This window comes from Callorhinus ursinus, unplaced genomic scaffold (genome assembly GCF_003265705.2).
Source record: "Callorhinus ursinus isolate GAN/ISIS: 27379988/994484 unplaced genomic scaffold, GSC_fseal_2.0 scaffold23, whole genome shotgun sequence".
Classification (NCBI taxonomy): Eukaryota; Metazoa; Chordata; class Mammalia; order Carnivora; family Otariidae; genus Callorhinus; species Callorhinus ursinus.
In genome coordinates, this window is record NW_027397085.1 from 3,701,753 (window position 1) to 3,726,903 (window position 25,151).

At 47.7% G+C, this 25,151-nt stretch overlaps 1 protein-coding gene and 1 long non-coding RNA gene across 3 annotated transcripts in view; one reads left to right on the forward strand and one right to left on the reverse strand.

The window, feature by feature from the left end:
* The first annotated feature begins 29 nt into the window (after positions 1-29).
* LOC141374865 (uncharacterized) lies at positions 30-3,602 on the forward strand. The gene is made up of 3 exons (XR_012382034.1): positions 30-214; positions 1,496-1,755; positions 2,752-3,602. It is a non-coding gene; the product is annotated as an uncharacterized lncRNA (long non-coding RNA).
* A 7,610-nt stretch (positions 3,603-11,212) lies between these two features.
* SV2C (synaptic vesicle glycoprotein 2C) overlaps positions 11,213-25,151 on the reverse strand; it is a 200,650-nt gene continuing 186,711 nt past the window's right edge. For both annotated transcript variants that reach the window (XM_025892700.2, XM_073905310.1), the window contains exon 13: positions 11,213-18,656. In XM_025892700.2, coding sequence (XP_025748485.1) covers positions 18,473-18,656 — 184 coding nt within the window. In that variant the 3' untranslated portion in view covers positions 11,213-18,472. The remainder of the gene's footprint in view (positions 18,657-25,151) is intronic.

Here is a 25,151-nt window from a genome sequence, read left to right on the forward strand (position 1 = left end):
TCAGATTTTTTCATTATGGAGCAACCAGTGCAAAACTTCAAAAACCTGTGTGCCAGTTAATCTTTTACGGGCCCAACTAAAACAAGTTGGGTTTGTAGGGCCGCCCATCAGTGATTTCCGGGTTATGCTGTGGTCAGTGGAGCACAAGTTCCCAAGCTGAGATTTCTGGACCCACCAAGAGCTTCAGCCAGGCAGAACCCTTCGAAATTACACAGTAAGTTCTGTGAGTGCACATTTTTGGGGCGAGAGGACTCATCAGTTTCATTCGAGTTAGGAACTCACGGCCAGCAAACTCTTAGTCTCACACAGGTTTCCAGACCCTGCTCTTCCGAACGTCAAGACTGATGATGGAATCAGACACTTCGTTCATTCACCCCCTCATTCATTCAGCAATAGTTATGGAATATTTACTGTGCACGAGGCATCTTCTAGGCACTGGGAACATAGAAGCAAATAGAAGAGACTAAGTCTTTGTTCTCATGAAATGTACATTCTAGAAGAAGGACACAGATGTTATCTATAGAAACAAAGAAGGCACATGTTGTGCCAGGCAATGGGGAGGGGTATACAAGGTGAGAGGAGAGAGAGTGACAGAGCAGAGTGGCATTTTAGGTGGGGTGAGGAGACCCGACCGAAGTCAGCAAGCAAGCCATGCGATTTTCTGGACAGAGTGTTTCAGAGGAGGGAGAAGTAAAGACAAAGGCCTGCCTGAGACAGGGGTGCACAGAGTGGTCTGTTTCTGGAGTATCGGGGCTAAGGTTAAATTAAGGTTATATAACTACCACTGGGTTTAAAGGAAGACTCTGAGATTTTTTTTTTCTATAAAACAAGGAATTCCTTCAAATTGCTTGCAGCACTTTTATCTCTTTATATGGGTAAAGTACAGTTGAGAAGCAGATCTAAGAAAAGGGGCACATACCCACTATTGGCTGGTGCCGTAAACCGGCTCCATCTTCCCTGAGAGCTGTCTAGTAAATTTAACAAGAGCTGTAAAACTGTTTATACCCATTGACTTGGTCACTTCACTCTGGAATATTTCCACAAGGCAAAAGAGAAGGAAAGAAAAAAAAGAAAAACCAAGTCTTACCCACATGTCCCTAGCAGGACCTTGTATAACACACACAAATTTCAAATAATCTCAGTCCTTAAAAATGTAATAAAAACAAGCAAACATAAATGATGAAATTCAACATAATTAGATTCTCTTAAACTGTTAAAATGACACTTGGGAACAATATTACTGAGGAGAAATGTATCATAGGAAAAAATGTAAAGTAGAAAAAATAAGCCTCAAACTTGTGTATTGATGCTGATCAAAATTGTGGAAAATATATTCCTGCACATTAACAAATATGAAAAGAGAATCTGGAGGGATACAAAAAAATCTATTGTCCTGTGAGCTCTCTTTATGGGTGGGTGGGGTTGCTGACATTCATGATGGGTCTTTCGTTTTTTTCTGGTTGTTGGGTAATGTGAGATTTTTTTCTTTTTTAAGCTGAGGTTTAGCACCCATGAAGTACCATCCCTCTGCAACAGCACTGAAAGGAATAGGGCTGTTCCAGAGGCGCTGAGCTTGCTGCACAACACTGAGGAGTCTGCGAGCAGAGTCCACAGAGACATGGTCTGCCTGCACCACAACTAGAGCTATGGAACAGCAACATGGCTCTTTGTCACAGCTTTGGTGTCTGCACTATGGACGGATTCAGTGTCTGGGATGGAAAACCACGAGCAGCCCTAGAGGAGGCCACTAGAACTGTATGTAAGCTGCCAACTCAAGATGGCCGTGTGTAGGAGAGCAGCAAGTTCTCTTTGCTGCCACAGTCCCCACTCCCTTCCTGATACAGCCCAGCAGCTAATTTTGTAGCTGTCTCCTTGTGGGGGAGAAGGGGTTCCCTCACTTAGACAGCTCCAGAGCAAAACACACTCTAGTCCGGACTGAGCTTTGAGATGTCTTCTTGTTCTTCAGGTCAATGGTCACCTCTTGAGAGAGGGCTTCCCTGGCCATCTGATCTAAACTAGCTCCTACCTGGTGATGGAGGAGGTATCATCCAGCTTTGTGTTTTGTGTATCAGTCCTGTAGACCATCTTAACTAATTCGTTTGTTTATTTGTTTCCTTATTGTCTGTCTTCCCCCATTATAATGTAGGCTTCTTGAAAACAGGGAGGACCATGTCTGTCTTATTTGTTATTGGTGACTACAGTGATTTGGGGTGTAGAGTAGTTCCTTGGTATTTTTTAGCAGGTTAATAAACTTGCAACGATCAGCAATTTGGGGTCTCTGGACCTCTGCTGCCCATCTGGATATCATTTTTTGAGCCAACTTGAACGAAAGATTTCACACAGGAAAAATGAGACCACATAACTCGGCTGCTGGGCTCATTAGAGTCTCTACAGGACCATGACATTATCTTGGGCCTCAGGAAAAGGGTTGCTCTGTAGAAGGAGGGGAACCTGTTTGACTTTCCCTCCTTGGAAAATCCCCCCTGTTTCCATATCCCCAGGCTTTCTTCTCATTTTCCTTCCCTTTGCTTCTTCTGGAGAATGGAGGCTAACAGGTAGTCAGGTGTAATGGCAGGAAAACTCCATAGCTCTAGGGCCCTTCAGGAAGAACTGCAGGCATGGAGGGTGGAGTGGGGAAGTAGGCACTCAGGACAGCAGATTTGTGGTTGTTTGATTCTTGCATCATTTTCAACAAACAGCTCAGAAAATAGCTCAAGACAAAGAGGATGACAGATATCCTTCATTCCATAGAACTGGAACCTGGTGTCTGAATGTCAGCAAGAATTGATGGCTGTGGTCGTGCCGTTACCAACGAGGAGCTGGTGTCCGTTGCCCACGTGTGCAAATGCTTCTGACTCCCACGCGCTGAAGAAAGTCTTCCGCTGACTACCTGGAGTCTTTGCTCTGGAATGCCTGGTACACGGCCTCCCAGTGCGTGACCATGAAAAAGGTCGCAATGGAAATGAAGGCTAAAAATCTTTCTAGGAGTTCTTGTTGAGAGCCAAGACTTGCAAGGGCTTTTTTCTACTCGGTCATTTCCCCACAGCCTAAACGGAATTGCTAAGAATATGCATGCCTTTTGTAATAATTGCTCACATTTATTGCAAGCTTACTATGTGTCTGGCACTACTCTAAGCATTGCACATTGACTCACCAATCCTAAGAGGTAGTTGCTATTTTTCCATTTTTATTGATGAAACACTGCACACAGAGCAGTTAAGCAACTTGTCTGAGGTCATCCAGCTAAAAGTGACAGAGCCAGGAAATGGATCCAGAAAACTTGGCTCCAGCATCCATGCTCTTAACCATTACGCTACACTATATTGAGAAATAGAGACACCTGGAGCACCTGGGTGGCTCAGTCGGTTAAGCGTCCGACTCTTGATTTTGGCTCAGGTCATGATCTCAGGGTCTTGAGATCAAGCTGTGTGTGGGGCTCTGTGCTCATCATGGAGTCTGCTTGAGATTCTCTCTCTCCATCTGCCTCTGTCCCTCTCCCTGCTTACACACACACAGACACACACACACACACACACACACACATACCCACATTCTCTCTCTCATTCTCTCTCAAAATAAATAAAATCTTAAAAGAAAAAGAATTAGAGACACCTGTGGATTTAGTTTTACTATATAGAGTCAAATTACGAATGTATGGTCTCTGGTCAAACTAGGCATCAAGTGTGTTAGGGAGACAAAGGTAAATGAAATATAGTTCCTCTCTCCAGCTCTTTTAGTCTGCTGGAGGAGACAGACACATGGACTCCTTTACCACAAGGAGGTGAACCCTGGCATTAGGGAAGCTCAGCTGCTGAGGGGGCCAGTAGAGGAAGTCAGGGTAGGCTTCCTGGGGCAGGTGAGGCTGCAATCTTACCTGTGAGAAATGAGGAGGTGCAGTGTGTGTTGTGACGCACAGCTCAGATCTTGCTTTGAGACCAGAGCACTTGCTACCCTCCTGCCCTGAGCGCTGACTGCCCGCAGCTCACAGCTGAATCCCTCCCCGGCCTTTCCCTTGTCAAAGGGAGCTGCTTCACCCAAGGTCGTCCCCTTCCTCAGATGGCCTCATGCCATAGGTCATTGGTGGGGGTACAAAGGCCGTACCCCCTTGCCTCGGTTTGGGACAATTCTGAAAGCTGTCCCATAAGCAGATCTGCCTAGGAGCAGCGGACACCTCTGGTGCAGTTCTGTCACAGTTAACTTTCCTTCTGCCCAGGGCAGCTTTCTTCACTCCTTTATGGGCACTATTCCCAACAGCACTCACCGATACATTTCCTTCCTGAGAATCTCTCTCCCAGAGTCTATTTCTGGGGAAGCCTGACCTGAGAAAGCAAGCGAGGTGGAAGGGTCTTTTAGGTGGAGGGGCGGCCTGAGTGAGGCTTGGCAGTGTCTACCAGCACCTAGGTGCCAGGGAGGTGTATGCAGTTGGGTATAGAGGGGAAGGCGGCTGCCGAAGGGACGCAGGCACAAGATCATAGAGAGCCTCATAGGCAGGCTGATGGGCTGGACTGCATCCTCAGATTGTTCATTCATTCAACAAATAAATTTTTAAAAGTTCATTTATTTATTTTAGAGAGAGAGAGCACAGGGAGTGGGGGGGAGAAGAGAGAGAGGGAGAGAGAGTCCCAAGTGGACTCTGCGCTGAGCGCAGAGCCTGATGCAGGGCCCGATCTCATGACCGTGAGATCACGACCTGAGCAGAAACCCAGCTGTACACCCAAATGACTGCACCACCAAGGTGTCCCTCATTTAACAAATATTAATTGTGTGCCTACTATGTGTAAGTCATGGTCCAAGGCACTGGGGATACAATGGTAGGAATTCCTCAGCCTGTCCCATATTTGGCATTGGCTGCTACAAACATTGTGGTGCATGTCTTTGATGCAAGTATAGAAACCTTTCTATTGAGCATATACCAAGGAGAGGAATTCTGTACCATTTTCAAATGGTCATACCAATTTACCTTCCCACCAGTAAGTGGCAGTTCCTTGATGAGAGGTCCTTGTCAACACTTGGTATTATCAGTCTTTTCAGGTTTAGCCATTCTGGGGGCAGAGGGTATTTAGTGGTGTCATAACATGGTTTTATTTGCATTGCCCTGATGACTCATGAGATTCATTGTTTTGTTTTGTTTTGTTTTAAAATAAGCTCTACACCCTGCATAGGGCTTGAACTCATGACCCCGAGATCAAGAATCACATGCTCCACCTACTGAGCCAGGCAGGCGCCCCTTGTTCTCATATGTTCAATGGCCGTGTTCTTCTGGACATCTTTTTTCAAGTTTCTATTTAGACATTTGCTCCTTTTCTATTGAGTCATCTCTCTTCTCTGTATTGATTTGTAGGAGTTCTTCATCTATTCTGGATAGAAGTTCTTTGTTGGTTATTCAAGGTGCCAACATCTAACTCAGCAGCTTTCCCTTTCACTCTATTAATGTTGCTGTTTGGTCTTCTGACTGATACAGAAAGTACCCAAAATGAATTCCAGCTTAAATGTGGAGCTAAATGTGCGATGAAAAACAATAAAGTAGCTAGGTGAGGAGAACGTCTTCATGACTTCGGGGTAGAAAACTATTTTTTATATGATCTTTAAAGCACTAACCTATAATGGAAAGGTTGACAAATTAGAGTAGATTAAAATTAGGAACTTCTGTGCATCGAAAGACATCAGGAAGACAATGTGCTAAACACTTGCATTCAGTCCTTTCAGTGAGTGATGCAAGTATCCCTCTATTACTGATGAGAAATTGAGGCTCAGAGAGGTTAATCAACTTGCCCTTGGCCACACAGCTTACTAGTGGAGAAGCTAGGGTTTGAATTCAGGTTGCACCTAGTCTAGAGACCAAGCTCCCCTAACTCCTGCTGGTGAGGCATCACCATTACTACCTCCAGTGGGTCCACTGTGGGGCCTGCACGGTGTCGGGCTCCAGACCTGGGTCATCCCTGGCTTCTCATTGTGCCTTCTTGTGTGCAGGCGGCACTTAACATGGCTCTTTTTCCTCTCGGTAAATCATTCATTTCCTCCTCCACTGTTTTGCGAACTTGGCCTGCTGGGAACAGTTGCTCTTTGGCCTTTGTCTTAGTCCCGAAGAAGCAAGTCTCCTCTGGGCTCTGTTCACAGCAGCTGTACCTGGAGAAGACTCGGACAACATTCTGTGTCTGGAGCAGGCTGAGTGGCAAAGCTCCAGGCACCCGGGAGGAGGCAGCTCTTGAGGAGAAGTGCCAGGTCTACACGGTCTACTCAGGGGCCACTGGGGTCAGGGAGGTCCTGGCATCCTGGTGTGGGTGCTGCCCCTTTCCTTTCTTCTCTTCCTGGCTGCCAGAGGCCCTGCTGTGGAGCTGAGCACCCCGGTTCTCGGGCAGAGCACTGTCTGTGCTGTCTGTGTGGGAAGCGAATGACAGCTGAGTTGGGGGTTGTGGGTAAGTAACCTGGAGCCGCGGCCAGGCTCAGGAGAGGCCCAGGGTGCCCGTCAGGCCTGCCTGGACAGCAGAAGTCAGTAGTCACCGGATCCTGTAGAAGCCTTGTGAAAGCCAGACAATGGCAGGACTCCATCCTGTGTGAGGCCTCCAGGAGGATCTGGCTCCCGTTATCACAGCTCTTCAACATCCTCAGAGTGAAGGGAAGTGCAGACCCGCCTCCAAGAGCAGAATTGAGCCAATCTGGCGTATCACACTAGCTGCTATGTCCTGAGGACTCGTGTCAAGTGCTTTGCTAAGCTTTTTTACATACATTTCCTCAATCCCTAAAAATCCCAGTGAAATACAAACCGGCATCACTTCTAATGTATAGTTCTAGAAATGAACATGCAGAAAGACTAATTTTAGCTTCCTCCATGCCCTCACAGCTGCTAAGTGGCAGGGTCAGGATTCAAATCCACATCTGGGACTCCAAAACTCAGAGGAGTGCTTACCACAAAGCTAATGGAGCATAGACCTCAAGGCCCCCATTTGCACAGGTCCCTTCGAGGCACTGGGAGGGCCCTAAAAGCGTATTCAAATGGTCATATGTTATTTAAAATTTTGCAAAACTAAAGAAAGCCTTAATAGCTGGTTTCCTTAGTCAGTTAAAACTACCATTTCTTGCTACTGTTCTTCTCTCCCTCAAACTTGCCCCGGTGTTGGGTGGAGCTAGGCAGTTTGGAAAGCTGGCTGAGAGGAATTTGAGCTGGGTAAATATGAGATATTGAGTTTGGGTTTGGTGAGATACACTGAGGTAGCTCACACTCACTGTGATTGTTAAGACTTACGGGCTGTCTCTCTGAAGGAATGGCTTCCAGGAATATTCCTGCTGCCCCCAGTACTCACTCACCTGGCCTTGTGACTCAAACACACAGGGCCAGAGGCTGGATTGCAAACGTGAATGTGGTGTCTGTCTTCAGCACAGGAAGTATGTGGGAAATGGAGAAGAAACAAGAAACTTTCAAAAACAAAAACAAAAAAAAACAAAAAAAACAAACCCCAAAACTATTAGTAATCAAAACTAATCTGTATCTTTCTATTCTCTTTCTAGACAATGATATCACAAAACTGTTACCATAGGAAGAGGCAATCAGAGAATAAGCAGCCCAAATAATACAGGAAAAAAATAGATGTATCAGGTGGTTAATTAATTATAATAGTGTGTTATTTTTCCGGAATTTTGCTACGGTCTGCAATATATGTCAGCTTTTAAAACTTTGTAAATTGTGGGAGCTTCTTTTCTCATTTTTTTTTCAAGATTTTATTTATTTATTTGAGAGAGAGAGAGAGAGAGAGAGAGAGAGCAGGAGCATCAGAGGGAGAGGGAGAAGCAGGCTCCCCGCGGGGCAGGGACTCGATCCCAGGACCCTGGGATCATGACCTGAGCTGAAGGCAGCCGCTTAACTGACTGAGCCACCCAGGCGCCCCTCTTTTCTCATTCTAAATAGTTACTTTGGTAGCTAAGTTTTTGATTATAATCTTCTTAAGGAGAAACCCCCAAGCCTGGAACTGACGCTGCTCAAACTCATGCTCTTAGCAACAGTGGTATGCTGCCCCCTCCTCTGGTAGGTTCACCAGTTCTCTGTGGATGGAGAAATGGGACTCTGAGGTCTGGAAAAGCCCCAGCTTCCTGCACTTTAGAAAGTGCTACAGGCGTCCTCTAAGGGACATGGGAGGCCACCAGCATCCTCCAGCCTAGGGTGCAAGAGCACGGCAAAGCCCTGGCCTGCCCTGGGACACGTCTGATGTTTTCAGAGGCCAGAAGAGGGGGTGGGGAAACTTACAAATCGCCTCGCTTTTTGCAATGTGCAGTAGCTTTCCGTCCAGCCGCAAATGGAATTTGCCGGTGAGACTTCATTGGCCTTCTCAGTCTACAGGGCTTTTTTGGGTGCTCTCTAAGGAGCAAGGATGCAGGTGTGAGCAGCCGTGAGCGAGTGCAACTGCTGTACATAGGGTCTGTTCCGCCGCCCCAGGGGCAGGGAGCACAGAAAGAGGGCTGAAGGCAGGTGGCCGCTGGTGCCCTTGGAGTCAGGGGTGGGGCTGACTGCGTCCTCCGAGCTCTCCCAGCCCACCGCACCCTTCGTGCTGGCCCAAGGCCGTTCCTGCAGCTGCAGGGCGGGAGCCGGCCTTCCCTTAAAAACTTGTCCTTTTTGTGGTTTTCACTTCTCCACCTGGTGTCTGGACTGCAAATTACAGGAGATGACGCTGCATCGGTTCTCCCCACCGAACAAAGGGACTGCGGGCCGACTGCCGCTGCCGGAGTGCCCCGCCCCCCGCTCCCCAGGCAGCCAAGCAGCGCACGAGCTGGTCACAGTCATGGAGGACCCCTCACCGGCCGGGCCCAGGAAGGGCTGCTTGGCTCAGAGGCTGTGGTGGCGTGGGGAGCGCCACACTCGTCAACTCCAGGATTAGGGAAAATTATTGTACAGACAGAGCAGGTCTCATTTGGAATTCTAGTAAGCAGAGAGCCTGCGGAGGGAGACTCACAGGTTTAAGAACAGTGTGTCGCAGGCCTCAAAGGCTGGCGAGCCTGCCCTGGGGTATCCTCTAGAGTTACCTGTTTCTGGCTTAGGAGTGCTGGGCCCAAGGGTTATTCCCCAATCTGTCTCTCTTTATGTCCCCCTCTGAATGAATAGCACACACAAGAGTGAACACATCCGATATAGCCCTTGCTATTCTGCCATGTGACCACAGGCAAATTCAATCCCATTCTGCACACAATACACACATACCATACAATTCCATACACAATATATATACACAATAACATAAGTAGCATTTGAGCTAATGTTCTGGGCTGAACTGTGTCCTTATGTTGAAATTCTTACGTTGAAGTCCGAACTCCCAGTCCCTCAGAATGTGACTGCCTGTGGAGATACGGTCTCTGAAGAGGTAATCAGTCTGAAAGGATGTCATTAGGATGGGTCCTAATCCAAGGCGCCCTTATTCAAAAAGGAGATTAAGACACAGACATCTGCCAAGAGAAAACCATGGGACAACACGGAGACAAGTCCATCTAGAACCAAGGAAGAAGGCCTCCAAAGACATGAACCCTTTTTCCATCTTGATATTGGACTTCTAGCCTCTAGAATTGTAACAAAATAAGCCCGAGCCAGTCTGTGGTACTTTGTTAGGGCAGCCCTAGCAAATTAATATAGATAATAATAGCACCTTCGCTGTCTCAGACATCACCGTGCAGGAAAAGATATTCCTTCAAGACTAATGTTGCCTTGTGCTAACATGCTGATGGCTGGGAATTTCACATTTGGCATTTTGCAGCCACTGGTCTAGGCCAGGCTTGAGGATGCTTCCCTCAGATCTCACAATGATCCTTGGCGAAACTCATCTGCACCTTCAGCATCTTTTGGTGAGTTCCCATGCTTGCCATAATCCCTGATACTATTAGGTTTTTTTAGCCTGTGGAATCCTCTGTTCCTCTTCATGTGAGAGTCTTATCATGAAACAGGAAAGAAAGAAAAAGGGGGCAAATGGTAAATTTTCTTAAGTAATCAATTGGTTCTAAATCAGGTGGGCTGGGGCTGGAGAAAGGCAGGAAGACCAATATGGCGTGATGGGCTGGCTATCTCTAGTCTGATGGGGAGAAGGGAAAGGGAGAACAAAGTTGCTACAGCAAAAAGAGAGGATCTAACCTTGGAAGAGAGAACCTGGGAAGAAGTGTGAGCAGGCCCCAGGAGAAGGAACAGCCTGCAGAGGGAAGTGAGTGCACAATCTCTAGGGTAGTGCTATCCAACAGAACCTCTGGTGATGATAAAATGTTCTATATCTGTGCTGTCCAATATGGTAGCCACTAGCCCACCATATGTGGCAACTGAGCATCTTGAAATGTGGTTAGCAACCGAATTCTTAACTTAGTTGTAGTTATTTTAAGTGTAACTACAAATAGCTGAGCATGGCAACAGTGTTACATACCACGGTTCTGGAAGCCATGGCCCACCGGTGCTTGCCTACTCAATGGCTACCTTCCTTTACTCTTGCTCATTAAATTGTTTTATTCAGGTAGTCAGAAGCCATGTGTTTTAGAGGAGAGAGAACTCCTTCTGACCTCTCTAGAGGGAGGGGAATGTTGATCAGTCTAAGCCAGAAATGATAATTACATTCCCCTTGAGAGGGATTGGTTGAGGAATAGGCAAATGATGCAAATCCCGCTAGTGAGATGTAACAGGAAGTCTGCCAGAGGATTCTGAGCATGTTCTCCAAAAAGGGTCCTAAAGAGGGCATAGTCTGTCTTCTGGTTCTTATATTTTTGTGTGAAGATCTGATGCTTCGACTTGCTGGAACTCTCTCATGCCCCTGAGGGGACAGAGCCTCTGTCCCTGGCAGGCAGTCCGTGTTTCTGCCTTTGATGGTAGTGCTACAAAACACAGCATTTTTTCTCATCGTTCTTCTCAGACTAACCTTCCAAGCAGCCACTATCAGACGAGTGAGTTAATAGGTTAGATAAAAATCTGCTATTCCTGTTCTAGAGCAAAAGAACACAGACATGTGCCCTGCCACCAGCTCCCCCACGAACACTTTCTTCCCAATGGTCCTGGCTAACAATCAGAAAGTGTTCCTGTACCATCAACAATACAATGACCATGATCCCGGCCCACAGAAACAATTCAAATAAGCCCGAATCAAGGCAAACAGGTTTTCTTGATGCCTAAGCATAGAAAGGACAGTTCTTATTTTTAAAGGGTCAATTCATGCTTAGAAGAGAAGTCAGTCACACGGCAATCTTTATTTGAATATAATGGAGCAAAAAATGCTCTTTTATTAATAATCCGATGTACATTAAATATCTTTGCAGCTGTTACATGAATGTTAGGTATCTGGCAAGTAAATGGATGCACACTTCCACATCTGATAGATTTATGCTGTACACGAGTCATCCCACACGGAGCATGCCCGTTCACAAGGATACGCATGGATGTCTCGGGACATTTGTTAAAACATACTTGGTTAAACATTTTGGCAATCGGGAATCAGACACAGAGGAGCATAACAGAAAGATGAGTTCACAACAGGACCAGCTGTAGGGAAGATGGAAACTCCAGAAACCTGAAACAGAATTTATTGGGGTTCACACATGCAGCATGTATATATACAGTACCACTGGGGTAACCAGAACTTTCACAGCAGGAGGTCTTACAGAGCAGTGAAAACAGGAAAGGAACAAGACAGAACAAAACAAAACAGCCAAACACCAGAACCAAGGACGGGACCCCTGCCAAGATCTCACTGCAAAGGAGAGCGGATGGTGGGCTTAGCATGTGTCCAAAAATGAGGTTTACCTGAAAGAAAAAAACCTCTCGCAGGACTTTATTTACAGTATCTAGACATCAGTGAAGGACACATGATCTATTCAATATGTTCCCCGGTCAGGTCGAGGATACATAACCACTTTTTAGATGTTATAAAAGCACATTATCAAGAAAGAACATTTCTTTTTTCCTCTGTTTGATTCAGGACATAGATTTGGCACAATAAATGTCTAACAACAGTGGTGGAAGTGAGATTAAGCAAATCGGTCCAGTTCTATCCAGGCAGGCCCGGTGAATGTCAAAGGCAAGGAAGGAGTTTCCTTCTTGGACACCTACTTGGGCGTGGGAGGGGAGACACTTCATAGGTTGAAACGAGCTTATTTTTGTTTGCACAGCACACATTAGTCAATTTACTGCACATTCTCCCCGAAGGAGCAATACCCATAGAAAGTGGCAGATTCTCCTCACGGTGGGTCCTGTTCTGAGTCAATACAAATGCAGAAAGAAACCCTTCGTGTACTGACGTGAGGCTGCCTTGTTGTCTTTCCTTCCCTCGGGCATGTGGGCGATGCTGACCCACAAACCTACAGGACTCAATTTGGTGTGGCCTGGGTCCGTGCAGTGGGAGGCCACACAGCGGTCAGGGCTTTGGGGCTAAGAGTCCACTCGGCAGCCTTGGTAGATTTCCACGGTGTAAATCCTCCCCTCCACGCCCACCAGCTGATTCCAAGCTATGAATGTGACGTCACTGAACGTGGAGTTGGGAAGATGTGTGCACTAGCACAACATTTACAGCATCTCTACCATCCAGAGACCACACGTGTCCATCACCCCAAGGGCACGGATGATGCTAACGTGCGGTAAAATAATTAGAAAGCGATGACTTTTGCATATTTATTATTGTAAGTTTACATAATCTAACTTTTAGTATAATGGCTGTGTTTCCCAACTAGCTCACAAAATGCCCAAAAGGACTAGCTCTGAGGAACGGGTTTGAGTCTGCTCCCGCACGTCACTGGCTTCTGGGGCCCCCGTCCCCGTGAGCAGGCTCCGCCAGTCACTCTACACCCCGGCTTCTAGGGTGGGCTGCTAGGCTGGTGTTAAGCCCTGCAGGAGTCTGAACAGAGGGCCGAGGGCTGCTTTCTCCTCCTCCTAGTTTTGGCCACTCTTGGCTCTAAGGGGAGCCTGACTGGCAGGGTATAGGCAGAGAGTGGGCAGCCTCTGCAATGTCAGCATTTAAGTCAGAATAGGAAGCCCCCAGCCTTTGGCACCGAGCAGAGCCTCTACCTCCCAGGGATCGATGAATTCCGAGAGCCTTGCTGCGGGCTACCTCGTCTTTCTTTTGGGAGTCCAATGCTAAGGTCTCAGATTTCTGCCCCAGAAATGGGCCTCTCTCGGATCCCATGCCAACGGTGGCCATCTCATCATGCACGGGAGAGAGAAGCAGCCAGAAATCTCTGGTTCAGGGAACTGTGTCAACCCCTACAGTCTGGAGCTTAGACTCCCCGCACCCACTGCCATTCAACACCTTCTTCACCCTTTGGGCCTCCACCAGAGGCATGGATGGGCGCACCCTTCAGTCCCAAGTGTGCCAGGAAAGCTTGGCCTGGCCTCTGTACGCGGCTGGAGTCAAGAGGTGACCAGAGGAGGCAAGGAGGAAGAAGAATAGATGGGAAAGAAAGGAAGTGAGTGTGTACCGCCACAGGGAGCTAAGGAGGAGAGGGTTTGTGGGTGAAAGAGGAAATCGGGGCTCCCAGAGGGGAGGGGGGTCCGCACCAATTACTCTCTCTGCTCTGCTTCCCCTCAGGCCCCAGAGCCCCAAAGGCCCTTGGGGCTTCAAGACACTTTGCAACAGCTCTGCACTGGTTTTGAACTGAAATCCGAAAAGCTCAGGCCACTAACGGCCAGAACCTGTTTTCTGGGGAGCTTATCTGCCGAGGAGAGAGGGGGCAAAGCGTCTCCAGCCTATCTGCAAAGACAGTGGACGCCAGTCTTCAGAATCAGAAAGGAAACAGCTCTGGAAGCTGAGGCCAGGGGACGGGGCCGCCGCTGAGGCGGGGCGCTGACTCCGCTCTGGGCCAGACTTCCCAGCCCCCACCTCTCCTCTCGGGCCACCACGGAAAGAACTCCGGGACTTTAAAAGCCAGCGTCTCTACCGAGAAGGGGCTATCCTTGCGGCTGCTACCTTTCCTTGAGTAATACCTCAGGGCGACTTCATGCCGAGGCATTCACAGCAACAGCATGTGTGCCTTCCTCTCTCATTTCCCAAGGATTAGTTAGCAGTCCCTCCAACGAAGGCCGAGAAACTGAGGGGCCTTCTCCTCCCGTCACTAGTCCCAATGCCTGAGTTGTTTCTCGACTGCCCACCGTAGGCTAGGGCTTCTTTTAAATTTGGGAAAACAACATTTGGTGCTTTTAGGGCGGGGGCTTCCATGTGAGACCCCATTACCGCTGTTTTCTCTTTCATGCCCATTTCCTCTGCCTTCACTCAAGTCCTGCAAAGCGTTCACTGGTGGCTTTCAAGCCAGCACAGGGAAGAGCTCCATCAGTATGTACTGCATAATCACATGAAAGGACAAGAGATCAGGCAACGCTCTGGCCCCCTCTTTGCCCCACCCGGCCTCGCCGGCCTTAAACAAGGGCCTAGACGGATCCACGAACTGTATCCTTGTAACTCAGAAGCCTGGGATTACTGAGACCTAGGTATTGTTGGAGAAAGAGCCACGAAAGCTCTGGCAAAGCTGTGTCTGGTGGGTGGGACGCTGCTGATAGGAGGGATGGGGCAAGAGAATGTCACACGCAGAACTGGCACTCCGTACCGGGGACAATGAACGGACGCGCACGGCTAGGGGACAATGAGAATTTTCTTTTGTCTATGTCCTACACACTGCGAGGAAAGCTTTTCTCAAAACATACATTGTTTGGCAGAAGCGAAAACCGTAAGAAATGTATAGTTCATCTGAGTGCCCTGGGGTGTAGAGTTCTTTCTGTTGTTGCCACATAACTTGTGTTTCTGTAGCTTTGGTCACTGACCCAAGGTCAGCATGACATGGGGGTTAGAGGGAAACCAAATATACAGCCAGTGTGCACCTTAACAACCAACCACTTGTCTTACTAGGATACCAGGTAAAAGCCAACTTCAGACATTTCCGACTTCAGAGCCTTTAGTGCACTGAACAGATGAAGAAAGAGATAAGGGCCATTTTGATATTAAATAGAAAAGACTGGAGACCGTCATATTCTATTTTGGTTGGCAGAGGGAATCAAAAGGTATGCCCGCGAAGTGACTCTGAAATGATCCCAGGGTTTAGAAAGGCTCCAGTGTGCCCTTCACTGGAACCTTCTCTGCGGTAGCTTGGACTCTCTCTGACACTACATTGCTTTCCCCACCTCTCCCATGATATCTAAAGACATGCAGAGAAGCAGCGAAGCAGGTTTTGGTGCACACCTGCAGTCTGCTTTGGTGAGTAAATTTGTAAATGAAGGTGCCTTTGCCAACTTAGGTGGTATCAAGACTCAGTTTCTGCAGCCCTAGGTCTTCCTATTTCAAGAACAAAAGGGAGAAAAGAGTCAGGACAGCTACAGGACACAGCCTTGGTGACAGCATGGTGACCAGAGAGTCTTCTAACCGTGTCCATGTGGCGGGGTGGGTCCCTTTCCCGAGCAGGCAATGATAACTGTCAAACCAGCACTGAGTGGAGATAATGTTCAGGATCCTAAGAAGCGGGCAGCACACACAACATCGGAACTATGTTTTCTGGCCTATTCCTAGGGGCTTCCCAAACAACCTGCCTACTTGCTAATTTGTCTGTTCCTAGACTAAACCTATTTGGTGCTTGCGAAGATGAGTCCAGCATTAAGGAGGCGGCTAGGGCCCATCTATCTTCTCTCCCAGGATCACTACTCTGGGTGTAAGGTGATCCCCGGCCTCTGGGTTTGGCATTCTGGATTGATTCCAAAGAGCGAGGAGGACATTTTGGATAGAGAAGGAGTCAGAAATACAGGAGCAAATGGAACGGTTTCCTAGGCTTCCCTTTTGGCACATACTCTCGTTTTTCTTCTTTTGTGGATGAAATGAGATGCTGGTCGCAGGTCCCGGCGCCGGCAGGCTGCTCCGCGGACAGAGCTGAGCTCCTGCGTAATCGCACGGCTCTATCTTAAGCCAGCTAACCCCACAACAAGCCAGACAGGCCCTGCCACATACTTCGGGAACAACCTGAGCTCTCTCAGAGAAAATCAAGGTGATGGGAACAATGCAAAGGAGGCAGAGAAAACTACGTGGAAGGTGGAAAAGGTGGTGACCAAGAAGGTTTGTGACCACAGACTGTCCAGGAGATTAGAATAGATCCCTCTTGGGCCACCTGGGAGGCTTGGATCAGGTGATGGGAGGGCCAAGAAAGGCCCTTGTGAAGGGAATGTATGGTGTCAGGTCTCACCAAGTGGGGTTCTGCTCATTTAATCTCATTCTGACCCAGCCAATGTTCAAATAAAACTCTGTATCTGCTAAGCTCTGCAGCTTGGGAGCCTTTCTACACATTTAGGGCTACAACAGACACGTGAGACATTTATGATAGTGGACTTTGCTTACTGGACTATCTTAACTTTCAGAAAGTTAAGAAGACTAGAGACAACGACATCCATGCACATTTCTCTTGCTTCTGAATGGGCTGATGAACAAACACATCCTGCTTTGGTAGCTGTGATTGTACATGCTGTGTTCAACTAAAACAGCCCTGCTCGGGTCCCCACATGCGCCTTTTTGAAGAAGATGAACCAAGGGGTAGGTAGGTAGGGAAATGAATCCACGTGGAGGAATAATATACAAGGTACCTTCCCGGGTTGTGTGAATGCTAGCTTTGTTCTCCGGTAATACTACAGAGGCAGAAGTGAGAGGCAGTTCCGTTTCTTTCCCTGCTTTGCTGGCATCAGCCTAAGAGATCTCATCTAGTCTTGTCTGATTCTCCCTCCTCCTGCCACCTTTGCAGCCTGGGGTTGGAGTTTGGCCGATGTTCTGGCCCTGAGCCGACCGCCCCAGGGAACCACCCTCTTCCTGCCAGCCTCCAACACCAGGCTGCCCCTTCACAGACCTGAATGACTTCAAGGGGCGATCGATTCATGGCGATGTTCATGAAAGAAATGTTTCACAGAGTCAGAACTCTGCACTCTGCATGCAGCTCCAGGGGCACCATTAGGAAGGGGAGAAGGAGGCAGAGGGCCTTCGGGGTCAGGACGGGGCTTTGAAGGGAATGGCTATTGGAAACAAGGGCTCTCCCTTCCCGGGGACCCGGGGCTGCGGCCTGCTGGAAATGCTATAATAAGTAACAAGGATAACCCTTTGACAAGACGGAGTTAAAAACAGGAATACTGTTTTAACATGGGATTTATTCCTGGCTGCTGGTCACTGCTGCAAGTCTATAAGGAGGCTTCAGATTTCAAAGGTGCATAAAAAGGATGAGCCTGGAGGAGGGGCAGGCCTGAGGGGTGAGAAGGTCGCAAAGCCGACAGCCCGTGGGAATGTCCGGCTGACCTCTGTCTTCCAGGTCCAGGAGGATTCCAGAGGTAAAGCAAGCAGCCCCAAACCACCTTGTCTGCCAGAGGGCCCCTTGCTTGGACTAAGCCGCTGGGGTTCCACACAGCCGGCAGCCGGGAGCGCAGGGCCCAGTGGAAGCTAGAGGAAGAAGACCCACTTCAGCGCTACCAGCTAGAAAGCCCAGCGTCAAGGGCGCGGGGGCGCCGTCCCCCAGGAAGGTGGTGCCCTCGAGGCAGCGCTTCGCCTTTCCAAACGCCTCTAGAGGTGGACTTCTTCCTCATTTGCAGCTTACAACAACGGAGATGACCGACCATCTCTAGACTGAGCACAGTTCGGATGAAGGGCGGAATGAGGCAGGCAGACCCAGGGTTCGGAGAGCGGCTCTCTCGCTCGGAACCTGCTCCCTGGCAAGATCAAGGGTAGCTGGGGTGGGGGCGGGGAGGAGACGGGGGTAAACGGAGGCAGAAGCCTGTTTCTGATCTCTGATCTTCTAACATTCTGGCCCCCAGGCCAGCATCACAGATGCCAGCACGACTCCCTCCTCAGATTTTTCAGGACTGGAACTGGGCAGAAATCTGGCGTGTGCCGCTCGCTCAGATCTTTGCTGCTCAGGGCATGGCCTTTATCTGTCTTGTCAGCAAAGCCACCTTCCCTGTCAGGCCTCAAAAGAGCCCCACCCAGCTCTGTTTGGTGCCACATGGTTTTCTTTGAAAGGCCCTGCTGTAACAGCAAGAATTAAGCTGGGTGTCCTTTTCTAAGTAAACAGGAAATATCACTCTGTTTGAAAAAAAAAAAAAAAGAAGAATCCCTCTCCTCAGCACAAATGCAATAATATGCCAACTTATATTTCCCATGAATGTGAAATCAGAGGCAGGATCTATTTCTTAGGGCAGCATAGGCTCCTCAACCTTCAGGGAGCAGGATCTCAGGGAGGCCCGGCTGCCGAGGACACTTCAACAACGCTTCCGCTGACTGACTGTTGGGAGCTGGGAGGAGCCCAGTTCGGAAGGGGAACAAGGCCTGAAAAACACTGCACACTCACATCTAAGGGGCAGGATGGTATGCATCTACATTTCAGTCACGGCAAGAGTTAGTGTTCTGCTATTTTACCACCTTTTGAGATCTGAAAAAAAACACCAAACAAACTGAAGCCTTGAGTCAGTCCGGAGGGTCGACACAGGGCAGGAGAAAGAAATGCAGTATTACGGATGGCTTGTTCCCCATCACATCAGGACTTGGGTTCGTGTGTCGGGCAGGCGCAAGCCCACCAGTCCTCCACACACCAGCACGGTGGAGGCCAGCAGAATGGGGATCGATTTGGTGAAGCTGACCAGGGAGCCGAATATTAAGTTTCCAAGGACGGCCGCTGCTTTGCACAGGGCATTCAAGAAGCCAAAGCCTGTCGCCCTGCAAGGGGAAGAGACACAAGACAAGGTTGACAAAGTGACTTCCCAGATGCAACCTTAGACACAAATGTCCTTAGGGACCGCCAAGAAGAGTTTTGTATCTCATTAAGGCAAGTGATGGAGTGCTTGCTAGCCCATCCGGAGGTAGAGAACCTCAGCTCTTGGCACCGGTCCTTCAGCCCTCTGCTGATTTTCTCCTCACCTTGACTGATTCTTATTCTGCCCAGAAGTTCCACTTTATCGTGAACAGAAAGAAAAAGGAATTTCGGGGCAAAAAGTCTCTTCTCTCTTCCAGAGTTAAATTAAAATACAGGACCATATATTTCTTAAGATTTTTTTTTCCCCTCCCTCTTTCCTCATAGCTCCATTAACATGTGAGGTTTTAAATAACTAAAACCATGGAATTATCAGACAAAATCAGGGATGACTGGCTTGTATTCCTCATCTTTCGGGTGCCGTAGAGGTGAATTATTGTGCTCCCTCCACACATGTTTTGGTAGCAGGCAGACACCGAATGCTGAGCGGGGTGGCCACCAATGAGCTAACAACACTTCCTCCATCCTCATCAGAGTTCTGTGTGGAAAATCACGTCCAGGAAAATATTACTGGAGAGAATCCGATGGTCGGCCTAGAGAAGATCTTGCTCATTCTGCTGGTATTTGAGTGTGATTTTACTCTAGGAAACTTAATTTCGCTCATGAGGGTACTGACATCCCTGACATCATGACATACTATGAACGTCCTCGGCCTCTATGTCAGTTCACTTTCTTGTCCGTCACCGGATACATCTGGGTGTTCGAGGCAAATCGAATGCAAGATCATTGTTGGACACCTTTTTGCCCCTCCAGAGGGAAGTGCATTTTATACGCTGTCAAGTGTAGCATCCAGTACACCTCTTTCTTTGATTTGTAAACAGGTAAGTGTGGGCTTTCCTTCGGCCAGTCACAACTACTCATCACTCTCTGAGCTGTTCCTAGTGCCATTTTCTACAGAGTGTAGATATTCATTGTGGTTATTATCCACCCGCCCCCCTTCCCACACCACAGAGAGGAATACGCTGCGTTCCTACAGAACTCAGCCTGTGACTTTGTCCAGGGCCAGTGACTTCACTGGTCAGTACAGACCTAAAAAGAGGTAGCAAGCGCCAACTTTCTGTCTGGCCAAGACACCTGGAAGGTAGAGTAGGCAGACCTTGGCCGTGTGGCAAAACTTGCCAACGGTGTGGAATGTGGAAGGGGTGTAACAGAATCTCTGACAGAAAAACAGGAACTTCTTGAGAAGAGAGTAAGCTAATTTTATATGCTTCTTCTTTTTGGTTTGTTTTTAAATAAAGAGACTAGTAATAGCAACGACCACTAGAAAGGTAAGATTTAATGTACTGATAACTATTTTCAAATGAAATTGCTGGAGGCTACCTGCTGGGTACTGCAGAGGACTTCAGTAGAATGACATCATCATCCACCACTTCCCCCACCTCCACAGAGATGCCATGAGGCTGAACTCCTTGTTTGTTCAGTGACACTTTTTCGAGCAGTGTTAGGTTTTCAAAAAAAACTGAGTAAAAAGCAAAGACAGTTCCCACATAAATCTTCACCCCGCACCCCTACTTTTAACATCTCAGTGTGGTACACAGGTTTATAATTGATGGACCCAATATTAGTACATTGTTATTAACTCAAATCCATAGTTTAAGTCAGCGTTCATTCTGTGTTTTGTATTCTGTGGGCTTTGATAAAAGTATAAGGCCACGTGTCCACCATTACAGTATCATACAGAGTCATAGTTTCACTGCCCGAAAATCCCCTGTGCTCCCTCTATTTATTCCTCCTCGTTCCCCAGTAACTCTGGCCACCACTGATCTTTTTACTGTCTCTAAATCTGCCTTTTCCAGAATGTCAGATAGTTGGAGTCCTACAGTAGGTAGCCTTTCAGACTGACCTCCTTCGCTTTTTTTAAACCACATTTTAGTTTCTAGATTCTAGGCTCATAAATTACCAAATACATCTTCTGGTAGTAAGATAAACTGTATCGGTCTGGGAAAAATGGCTAGTGTGTATGGTGCTGATAAGAGGAAAACATTCTTCCGAAGGAAGAAGTCTCTCGATGCTGAAACTGCAGAATGACCCAAACAGAGTTTACAGCTGGGTTAAAATAACTGTATTTTCCCAAGCCGTAACTCTGAACAGGGTATAAAATATGGGTGGCTATCTCCTTACGGTATGTACAACTTCCTGAGATTTCTGGACAGCGCTGAAGAGACACGCATCGGGAGCATCTGGTATCTGAAGCTTAAAAAAGAAAAACAAACCCAAAAAACGAAAATGACCAAATCTTTATATTCTGTGACTCTCCATCTTCATTTATCGAACAGAGACAGTTCCTCACACGAAAATCTGGTATGGATCCAAAGCATATAGCCTCCTAAAATTAGCACTGGCATTTGAGAAAATGTGATTGTCCTTTCCTTGGATAAGTAAATTCTTTTTTCAAATACTTGTGAGCTGGAGGGTTGATTTCCCATGCATCAGACACACAGCTGTGTTACCAAAATCATTCTCGAAGTAGCTCTCCCTTGCTGGTTGTCTGTTTATAAAGTAAACAAGCTTTCAGTTCATTACTCCCTTGCTCTTACTTAAAAGCAAGCCATGAACTTCTACAGACACACAAAGTGCAAGTTACTCCATGCTCATTAAGTCCTCTGAGGGTGGGGAGCTGAGAGTTTGCAGAGCTCAGCATTTGACTCGCTGACCTCTCAACAGCAGGACAAGCTCCTGAATTTTTTTCAGACCAAAGATGTTCCGTGCCTTCTCTTAACCAACAAGTACCAGGGAGAAAGAATGAACTGATCTACGATCTTTCTATAAACTCCATTCCTGTTTCCCTACCTCTCCAGCCAGAATCCTTTGTTTTCAATTCTTGCTCAACCTACTTAAATCTTTTACATGGAAATTCTTTCCCCAAACAGTACCCTGGGACCCCGGCAGCCCCGTTCCACATTTTATCACGGTGGCCCTGTCCTGCACCATTAACTCCTTCTGAGAGCCCGGTGCTAGTGCAGGGAGCTGGCTCACTGCAGTGCTCAGGCTCCGCTGCCGGGGGTGTGGCCGCCAGAGCATCCCTCGGCGGGCCGTGGCTTCTCCAGGGCCTTCCCAGTGGAGTGGGTTCCAGGGCATTTGTATCATTTTTCGCTTTGGTTAGAGGCTGGGAAAAGGAAACCACTGGCACCATTCTGGATAGGGTGAGGAAAGTTTTGCCCTCACATTTAGCCTCTTTCTTAAATTTCGTTTTTTTTTTTACTTCAATGCAGGATCAGCCGTGGCTTTTACGGGGCTCCTGGGAAGAAGCAAGGGATGCTGAATAATAGTAACAGGTAGGCCGTGCCTGGCACATGGCAGGCGCCATGCCAGTGTGAGCCATGGTTTCAAACGCTGACTGAAGGATCCGTCCCATTGACTGCTGAAATCAGGAAAACAAATTAAATGTTCATTTTGGGAAAAGGCCTGAAATGGGGTAGATCCAGACTCAGCTCATGGAATTTACCTTTTAAGGGGTAAAAGGGAAGCATTCTCTTTGCTTAACTGAAACTTTTGGAAAGAACTTTTCCTGGATGACTCAGTCAAATCATTGGTAGAAGTTAAAAAAGGAAGGACGCCTGGGTGGCTCCGTCATTAAGCGTCTGCCTTTGGCTCAGGTCATGGTCCCAGGGTCCTGGGATCGAGCCCCGCGTCGGGCTCCCTGCTCCGCGGGAAGCCTGCTTCTCCCTCTCCCACTCCCCCTGCTTGTGTTCCCTCTCTCGCTGTGTCTCTCTGTGTCAAATAAATAAATAAAGTCTTAAAAAAAGAAAAAAGAAGTTAAAAAAGGAATACTAAGGACTCAGCAAGGGGCATTTTGGAAAGTAGAGGCAGTCCTTAAATCAGTAATATCATAACCCTGTCTCATCTGCAGGGGAGATGTTCCAACACAACCCAGTGGATGCCTGAAACTAGAGATAGGACCGAACCCTATATATACTGTGTTTTTCCTACATACACTTACTTATGATAAAGTTTACTTTCTAAATTAGGCTCAGTCAGATTAACAATCACTAACAATAAAGTAGAACAATTATAACAACATAATAAAAGTTAGGTGAGTGTGGTCTCTCTCTCAAAATATATTATCCTGGGCTCACTTTTTTTTTTTTTTTTAAGCATTTAAGTAATCTCTACACCCAACGTGGGGCCGGAACTCACGACCCAGCCATGAGATTAAGAGTCCCAGGTTCCACCGACTGAGCCAGCCAGGCGCCCCTGTCCTCACTCACTCTTCTCGTGATGACCTAAGACAAGGAAATGCCGACAGGAGGTGAGCGACGCAGGCACTGGGACGTGCTATTAGGCTACCACTGATCTTCTAGCACTGTGTCAGGAGGAGGCTCATCTGCTTCCAGACCAGAGGGAACATGAGTCACCAAAACTGCATAAAGGGAAACCTCCGATAAGGAGGAACTACTTGACACTGTGCTCTAGGGATTCACCCAGAAGTTGGCTCTTGAAAGCACAAAACGAATTTCATTTTTTCTCATGGAAACAGCATTACAAATGATGGCACGTTTCCCAGGTTTATCTAAAAAAGCTATTTCACCACTGGATCCATCCAAGCGACTGGACTGCCATGCTAAGAGCAGTAGAAACCCCTTGAATATTTGTCTACGAAGCAAAATGGTCCTTAATATAGTCCTAATTTACACATTCTTCTGTGAATTTATTCATTTAATGATCATTCATTAAGCTTTATGTGCCACGCACTACACTGGGCACCGGGGAGGCCGAAATTAATAAAACAAAGTCCCCTTTTGTATTAAGACAGATGCAAAAGGATCATGATAACACAACATGCTAAGGACAGTAATACAGCCAGCCACAGGGTACAATGGGGGTGCGCAGGATGGGAGGTGATCTCAGGGTGGGGGTGCGGCACTGAGGGACGACTTCTCAGAGGGGATGGAGGCGAAGAAAATTCATCTTGAAGGAGCAGAAGCTCACCAGGTGAAGGATGGAATGTGGACAAAGGTGTTCTCTGACTCTCAAAACACCCTCATATCTCTCTAACTTATCTCTGTGGTACCCCACTCAGTCTTAGACACCCCCACAAAGGCCCCTTGAGCGCCAAATGGCCCGCCTTCCCCCAGTCCCCAGACGTGTGTCCCACATCCTCAGCTGTTTCAATGTGGAGTCAGAAGAGTAATCTGGTGGAAGTCGGGTGCATGGCCCTGTATGACCACAGTCTCGCCCAGGGGTGCTCAGAGCTGGGTGCACACCCTCACCTGTGGAGCTGTTACAACATGGTACCGTGAGACACCAATGCCCAGGGCCATGCCCGCAGACATTCTGACCTTACTGCTCAGCTGGGAGCCCAGGCACCGGTGGTTGTTGGAAGTCTTGTGTGAATCTAAGGCGTGTCCAGGGCTGACGACCCTAGATTCTTCCAGAGATAACTGCATTCTTCAACTGATCTGGATTTACTATTATATGCCAAAAGGAGATTACAAAAGCAAAACACCTACTCCACCCCTCCAAAAAATGGTTTTCACTTCTGAATTCCCCTTAGTGTGCTTCCAATCATATCCGTGCTTTTTACGAATCACAGGATTTATACAATTTTGCTTCTGCTTTTCCCCCAATCATTAATAAAACCATCCCATGTTGTTTATGTTTTTAAAATGAAATGATGGGGCTTATAACCATCATTTCTGTAACCATACCACTGGGACAATTAGGAGTTTCCCAAACTGGGGGAACACGAATGCTATTGCAATAAACACCTTCACACGCAAGACCTCCTTCGCTTGGATGTGTTCATTAGGAAATATCAGGCAGCGTAACCCAGGCGAGGGAAAATGTTTATGATGTGGTTGGGACGGGGGGAGACTGTGGCCCCCCAGGAGAGGAATCCAAGGCAAAGGCTTCATCCAACCTCTTCTCTTCCCCGTCCCTGCTCCAGCTCTCTTATTTACACTGCTTTTCACAGTTTATTTCTCCCAGAGGCACTCTGTTTCTCATGCAAACTGAATCATTTCTTTTTCTTCCAATTCCTATGCAGCCACTGTGCAGGCTGGGCTCTGGGCAGCCATGACGGTGCCCCTGCTGAAGGAGGTCCTCCTTCCTGCTCCCCCACTAAGGCCTGGCTTGTACCAATCTCAGGGCTCTCCTGTCTGGATTCAGCCTGATTGGGGGGCAGGATTGTAGAGTTTTTCCGCTCATTCAACACTGCCCCTTTAGGACAGGCACAAGATACTTGTGGAATTTCCTGACATCTTCAAAATATGTTGGAAGTAGCTTTCTGTAAAGGGCATTAGTCAGGCCACGTTTGTTTGCTGACTCCAGCCTTACCCTCTTGCTTGTTCAGAGGATAGAACTCTAATTTCACATTCTTAAGTCAGAAAAAACTGAATTTAATTACTTTCTTGAGCTTCAAAGAAAGAGAAAGTTTGTCTCATCCAAGTAAGCAGTGTGTG